Source organism: Bufo gargarizans, chromosome 4 (genome assembly GCF_014858855.1).
Source record: "Bufo gargarizans isolate SCDJY-AF-19 chromosome 4, ASM1485885v1, whole genome shotgun sequence".
Classification (NCBI taxonomy): Eukaryota; Metazoa; Chordata; class Amphibia; order Anura; family Bufonidae; genus Bufo; species Bufo gargarizans.
Genome location: NC_058083.1, coordinates 518,150,138 through 518,157,892, shown reverse-complemented (window position 1 = coordinate 518,157,892; position 7,755 = coordinate 518,150,138). Strand labels below are relative to the sequence as shown.

At 40.1% G+C, this 7,755-nt stretch overlaps 1 protein-coding gene across 2 annotated transcripts; it reads left to right on the top strand.

Annotated features, from left to right (window-relative positions):
* The first annotated feature begins 1,718 nt into the window (after positions 1–1,718).
* Positions 1,719–7,259, top strand: LOC122934032 (oocyte zinc finger protein XlCOF8.4-like). 2 transcript variants are annotated; one of them, XM_044289173.1, is made up of 6 exons: positions 1,719–3,156; positions 3,286–3,465; positions 3,549–3,663; positions 3,747–3,844; positions 4,166–4,253; positions 6,288–7,259. In XM_044289173.1, exons 1-6 carry the CDS (start codon positions 3,100–3,102, stop codon positions 7,028–7,030), a joined length of 1,281 nt encoding a protein of 426 aa, XP_044145108.1. In that variant the 5' UTR covers positions 1,719–3,099; the 3' UTR covers positions 7,031–7,259. The 2 variants fall into 2 exon arrangements, with proteins under 2 accessions (XP_044145108.1, XP_044145109.1); XM_044289174.1 differs by lacking the exon at positions 6,288–7,259 and adding an exon at positions 5,941–6,039.
* The last annotated feature ends 496 nt before the right edge of the window (positions 7,260–7,755 follow it).

Sequence of the window (7,755 nt, the reverse complement as noted above, 5' to 3'; positions counted from 1 at the left end):
TGACAAATTTTGTTATATTGTGGACTATATGGGGTTGAAAATACCACTCTGTTTCTATCCTAAGATTTCCCTTTAGGTGTCTCCACATCACTGAGTAATTCAGTCCTATGTCTCTGACCAACCAGTCTTTGGGCCCCGTTCACACTCTGCGTCGTCTTAATCTCTGTGCTATGTCAGTGGATTCTTTTTGGTAATCCTGTTCACATGTGCAGTTCTGCTTTGCTCTGACTAGTTCACCCGCAGGTATACTTTTGATTGTATTTGCGGGATGGCATGATTTACCATGGAGTATAGTGTTACCTGCCGTGATTTTTCTATAGGTGAGGCTGTCGGCTTCAAATCAAGGAAAGAAATTGTCACACGGTGATATGTAAAATGCACATTTTTTGTGTTATTATCTCTGTACTTTATGAAATCTGGGATGGTCGCTACATCCCCAACCCATACAAACAACAGGTCATCGATGTAGCGACCGTACCACTGCAGGTGGTCAATGAATAGATTATTGTCAACAGATATTGATGTTCCCACAGACACATGAAGATATTTGCAATCGATGGCGATACCTTCGCCACGATAGACGCACCGGATATTTGTAAATAGTACGAATTGGAAAACATAAAATACTTATGTGTCAGCAAATAATGTATGACTGTGCATAAAAAATCCTGCAAAAGTGGAGTATAATCGCTATATGTTGACAAGAACCACTGTAGTGCACATATAGCCTGATCTTGGAGTTTGGAAGTGAATAACGCTTTTCCTTTATGTGTCTCGTATAAAACCAGGCATGGATCCAATCAATGGCTGGAGTCAGCCCACTCAGTGAGTCCATGCCTGAGACTATAGGTCTGAGTGGGGGAGGGAAACAGTCTTTATGAACCTTGGGCAGGGCATGAAAAATTGGAAGGACTGGATGTGCAGGAATCAAATATTCTGACTGTTTAAAGGGACACTGACAGGCCCAATAAGCATATTTAGGTATATATATGACAGTACAGGTCTTATCAAGTGTATTAAAATCATCTAAGTATCCCCCCTGTCCACCTTATAAATACCGAAAACTAAAGTTTTATAACCTGCTTATCTCGTTTCCAATCTGCCGAAGGGGCAGCGTTTCCTCTCAAAATGCGCCCAGCCAGCCGCTCCCAACTGCCGTTCTGAAGCCCCGCCCAGCTCATCAATAATCACGTTGCTGGGCGGCGGCTACAACTCTTCCGACTCAAGTGCCCGGCGCATGCGCATAAAGCAGAGGCTGCAGCGGCCTCTAAGACGCAGACTGTCTGTACGCAGGCGCAATGTGACCACGGCCGGGCGCATGCGCTGAAGATTAGACGGAGGACGTGCCCAGAGGATTGAATTGGCCATGCGCAGGATCTTGAGTCGGGGAGAGTTGTAGCCGCCGCCCAGCGAAGTGAATATTGATGAGCTGGGCGGGGCTTAAGAACGGCAGTTGGGAGCGGCTGGCTGGGCGCATTTTGAGATGAAACGCCGCCCCTTGGGCAGATTGGAGACAAGACAAGCAGGTTATAAAACTTTAGTGTTCGGTATTTAGAAGGTGGACAGGGGGGCTACTTAGATGATTTTAATACACTTGATAAGACCTGTACTGTCATATATATGCTTATTGGGCCTGTCAGTGTCCCTTTAAGAGCAATGACACCACTTTGCTACCAGTCTTTCCAATTCTTTTTTGAATATTTGTGTAGGGTCTGACAATAATTTTTTATATGTTGATGTGTCTTGTAACATTGATAAACATTGTTTTTTGTACAGACCTGCACCCAAAACAATAATAACCGCCACCCCCTTGTCTGCTTCTTTTATGATTGTGTCATCCAGTTTACTCAACAAGTCCGGCATCGCTTTCCTTTCTAGAAAGATTAAAGATATTTTTATTAGTTTGGGACTTATTCATATCATATAATATGACCAAGTCCTGCTCTACCAGCTCCTGAAATCGACCAAGAGCTGGTGACCTGGAGTTAACTGGATAAAACAAGGATTTTTTTTGTCGCAAAGGCAGTAGACATATTGGTATTTTTGGCAGTGCCGGAATCACTACGTAACATTTGTAAATCACATGTGACTTTCAATTCCTGAAAAGATAAAAGCAATAAACTTCTGCTGGAAGCGCTGTCTGGTGGAGCCCCAGCCTCCAACATCTCAGGAGGATTGTTATCTCTCAGAAAGTGCTTCCTGACGGTGATATTCCTGGCAAAATATTTACGTCTAAGGCTATTTTCACACTCGCGTTTTGTGCGGATCCGTTAAGATAAGAAGGTGAGACCCCTGGATAGGATCCCCAGTTTATCATAGAGAATTTTTGCAGATAAATTATGCACTTGTATGTCAATTCCTCTTGTGTTTTCTCGGAGATCGATGACCCTCTTTTATGCTTCGTCCCCCTGTGTCGTTTTTTGCCTTTGGAATATATTGAGGTGTTTTCAAAGTCTATGCTTCATCCATTCTCCTGACTACTTCAGAGGCAGTGTCTGAAGTGTCCATGTCTGTAGAACTGAAATGAACCCTTGGAGTATCACCACTTTTTTTCTGCGATTTGATTTTTTGAAAATGGATTTAGGAGCTACTACAATAAATCAAGGTGTTACGAATATTGTGTTTCCATTTTTTATAATTTGCATATCATTAACACGCCTACCAATCCTGTGATTTCCATAATTCCATGACTTTTCCATCTTCGTGTTGCAATAACAATTTTGAGGAGTGTATTTTGTCATAGCTTCAAGTCGAACTGTATTTTAGTTTAAATCTTGAGACCCCAACTTATAGCACTAGGGCAGTCTGAGTTCTAGATCTATGAAGTGATCCACCAGATTTATACAGGGATTATCGCTGCGACCTATAATTGCCTATAGTGGTAATATGAAGGTGCGACATGCTTTGACCTGAAATATAGAGCAACTTGATGAGATAATAACGTGTGGGTGTTGAATATCATTAGTAATTGCATTTGACATGGGATCTAGTATTATTTTTCATCTTTTTCCATTCAGGTTCCTGCAACATAAGATCCGTTGAGTAGATATCTCCTATATAAGATCATTCTCCTGATTGACCCATCAAGACAGGGACAAGATGGCAGAGAGTATAATAAATCTCACCCTAGAGATCCTCTTCTGGCTTACTGGAGAGGTGAGAGATTCTGATGATGTCACATTACATCATCTTCTCTATGTTACTAACAGATGGACATGACTGGAGAGGTGAGGGACTCTGGAGATGTATGGAGTGATATTTATTATTGTGTCTCTCCATAACCAGGAATACACAGTAGTGAAGAAGACCTCTAGTGAGCACTGTCAAGACCCTGTGTTTGAAGGATGGGGAAGAACCCAGAGTACAGTCTCTGGGCCAACACCTCACATCCCAATATATGAGAAAGTCTATAGAGAGAGGATCCTAGAGCTCACCAACAAGATCATTGAGCTGCTGACTGGAGAGGTGACATCGCTGGGAATGCCGGGACATTATACAGTAATGCTAATAAAGGGATTTGGGTGATGACTGTATCATTGTGTTGTCAGGTTCCTATAAGGTGTCAGGATGTCGCCGTCTATTTCTCCATGGAGGAATGGGAGTATTTAGAAGGACACAAAGATATGCACAAGCATGTCATTATGGAGGATCACCAGCCACCAGGTAATAGACATGACTAAATATACATGTCCTCTCATTATTTGTCTGTAAGGAATTAATTCAGTCACTGTACATGTTTCCTACAGTTAGGTCCAGTAAGAGAGCAACGCTGCTGAGATGTCCTAGTCAACTGCTTCTACAGGATAATTCAGAAGAACATCACAATGTTCCACAGTATGATCAGGTAGATGGAGATAAAATCTCATGGAAGGTTCCCTGTGATCCTTGTACAATGAGAAAAGTGGTGATGGCAGGATTATATCTGACCATAGACATTACTTTGTCAGCTTAATCTTCTCACAATTTTCTTGCCTTGGAGGCTGCTGGTCAGAATAAGAAGCCAACAGGTTGGATTTATGCAGGAGACCTGCAGATATTTTACTGAGATTATTCCTGCTGTCATTTAACCACTGGTTGTCACGATAAATAATGATCTGGTCTTCTAAAACATGCCGCACAACTTCTCTACAACTGTCTGCTGACCTTTACTATATTTGTTTCACAGCTTTTGCACAACAACATTAAGGCTGAAGATACATATGTGAGGGGTGATGAGCAGAACATAGAGGACATTCCCACAGATAACCACCCAGGTGAGTAGTAACCACTACATAAAGCAGAGGAGACTCATTGGGCCAGATTTATCACGACTCTGACTGCTCACTCCACTTTCACATATGGCTAAAGTCAGTTTTAGCCAAGTCAGATTTATGATCGGCCCTTTAAGACTGTAATAAATGTGGTTTGACGGTAGCAGTTTATCCGTCAGTAAGCAGCTTTACAAAAGTCGCACGTTTTTATGGAAAAGTCGCATGTTCTATTAAAAAGTCTCAGAAGATAAGCATGGTCCTCACTGGAGTGAAGTTGCGACTTTTTTGCGACTTTTTAAAAAAGTCCCAATAGTAAATCTGTCTAGAGATTCATTTACATACGAAAACACGCCCACTTTCAGAAAACTGCCGAGCATAGTGCAGAGCAGAAAAAAGTCGCAAATTTGTGCGCAGTTTTAGCCTTTGGGACTTTTTTGCGACTTTTCCACTCCACAAAAGTGACTTTGCCTAATGATATATCTGGCCCATAGATTCTACTCCTTCATTGGTTACTGATTACTCATTCCACTGTCAGGTACTGGTGGCAGTTTGGGGGGCATATACTTTTGAAAGGTTTAATAAATATTGCAGCCACCTATAGACTGCATCCAGTAGTTCAAAAAATTATTCCCCTCTAACAGTTGATTTGCATGAAAACTTAACTTTTATGAAGTAGGACTAGAGTATGTTGCTTAGCACACAAAAATTAACTCTTTAATTAATTAATTTTTGTTAATCTGTCAGCTTCAATTGACTGGTTTTACCAGGTTTACCAATCTTTTATTGAGATTTTAGTTTTTGTAAAAAATGTTTTGGTATGTTGAAGCATTCAGATTTCCCTTTACTGGAACTAAATAATCTAGGCCGACCTCTGAATACAACCCCATAGCATTACCACTCCACAAAAATTTACACTAGGCACAATGCAATCAGACCCGCAACATAGTCCTGGCATTCACCAAAGCCATACTCCTCCATTAGACCGCCAGATAGAGAAGCTTGATTCATCCCTACACAGTATGTTTCCTCTGCTCCACAGTTCAGTGTTGGTGTGATTTATTTTCCTTTTTTTCAGTTAAAACTACAAGTAGATTATACAGTATAAATTGTAAATGTGTATGTATTTACATGTGTGTAATTTATGTGTTTTGATGAATCTTTGTGTGTGAGAAAACATATTTTATTATATAGGCTTGGTTTATATCATGGGTGTGATTTATGTTTAGCGGGTGCATCTGGAAAACCGCCAACATAAATGGTAAATGTGTCCATAGGGTTGGTATTAGCCAGACAGTATGCTTTTGGTCTCCATCTGGCTTCTATACATCAGTATTCCATACAACTATATCCAGTATAAAAAAAAAAAAAAGTTAAATTTCGCTGTATGGGTATCTGTCAGAGACCTCTGTTCAATGTATACATCCTGGACGTATATGTGTATATGATTAATAGAGCCCACAAATGTGATATGAACAGAGCATTATATGTACAGTACATGCCGGTATTGTTTATATATATGTGGTATATAAGCAATAATATATTTACTACATCTGTAAGGTAGATAGATAGTGGGCTTTCAGTATCCGTTTCTCTGGCAGCCCAGTGTACCCCAGTCCAACACTGGTTATACTCGTTCAAAAGCTGTGACTTCTTTAGCCATACTACTCCTCTCCTCTTCCTTGTTCTGTAGCCGTCGGTGTGAGACGGACACCACCTAATGGCACTGACTCATAGATACCTTTATGATTCTTCACTAAGCATTTCACTAGAAAAGATGGAGACACTGAAATGTGAACCTATGCTGGCTTCAACACCAGAGGGGAAAATACAAGTGAACAGCCTGGTGACCTAACTTCATCATCTACTGATCCAGGCTACTGTGATCTGTTTTCCTATAGACAGTTGATAATTGAATTTTGCTCCATGACTTGTAATTTGTATAGAATTTTAAATATAGAAATTTTATAAAATATAAATATTATCTTAAAGTTATATTTATTTATATTAAAATAATAAAAGTAGTTTTATTCATGGCAGATGACTGTACCAGGAGCTCAGTGGAACATCTAATATCTTCAGATTTTAGAACAGATGATTGGGGTTTCACAGAAGATACACATGAAGAGCATGCCATTATCTCAGATGTACACTTGGACTTTAAAAGCAAATATCTATTATCTGATCCTTTGGATGGGTTCCGATCTTCTGATTTATCACAGACTGTTAAACAAAGTGTTCAACATCAAAGAGCTGACACAGGGGAGAAGGCGTTTTTATGCTCAGAATGTGGAAAACATTTTAGCCATGAATCACATCTTGTTATATATGAGAAAATTTGCATAGGGGGCAAGACATATCCATGTTCAGAATGTGGAAAGTGTTTTAACCATAAATCACATCTTGTTAAACATCATAAAATTCACACAGGGGAGAAGCCATATTCATGCTCAGAATGTGAAAAATGTTTTAGCCATAAATCACAACTTGTTATTCATGAGAGAATGCACACAGGAGAGAAGCCTTATTCATGTTCAGAATGTGGAAAACGTTTTAGTGATAAGTCACATCTTGGTAGACATAAGATAATTCACACAGGGGAGAAGCCATATACTTGTTTAGAATGTGGGAAATGTTTTAACCAGAAATCATCTCTTGTTTCACATCAGAGAATTCACACAGGGGAGAGGCCGTATTCATGTTCAGAATGTGGAAACTCTTTCACACGGAAAGCACTTCTTGTTAAACATCAGAGAATCCACACAGTGAATAAGTCATTTTAATGTTCAGAATGTGGTAAATGTGTTCGCTATCAAACAGATCTTTTTTTGTTAGAACATGGAAAATGTAAGAAAATTTTGTCAAGTCTTATCACACATCAGAGAATTCACACAGGAGCAAAGCCACTTTGGTGTCCAGGATGTTAGCACTAATTGCACAATGCAGGAAATGCTATATCCATAAAACTAAAGAAAAACTGCAAGTCCTGTGATTTATTAAAATAAAGTGCATAAAAATGGCAACGTTTCGACTATAACCTAGTCTTTATCAAGCCAGAAGTGATAATATATGTCTCGTTTAAATACCATACAGGTACATGAATAATCCGCCCACCAAATGTGCATATACAGTACATCTAATTAAAGAGGACCTTTCACCAGTTTTTACTTTATAAAAGCGATACCTCACACTGTAGCCCATGATCCCCAGATGTCGTATCACAATTTTTTTTCATGATATTCTCCGCTGCGCCCCTCGTTCTGTTTAGGTGCCCTGTATGCTAATTAACAGCATTGGAACAGGGAGGAGGAGACATGGCTGTGGCGCTATCCAATCATTGCGGAGCGTGTCACAGGCAGGGAGAAGGTGAGTTGTTTTTTTTCTCAATGGCTGTGAAGCGCTCCGCAGTGATTGAGCAGCGCCACAGTCAGATAGAAGAGACGCCCACTGAGAAAATCTAATGTCTCCTATTCCCTGTTCCGATGCTATTAATTAGCATACAGGGCAC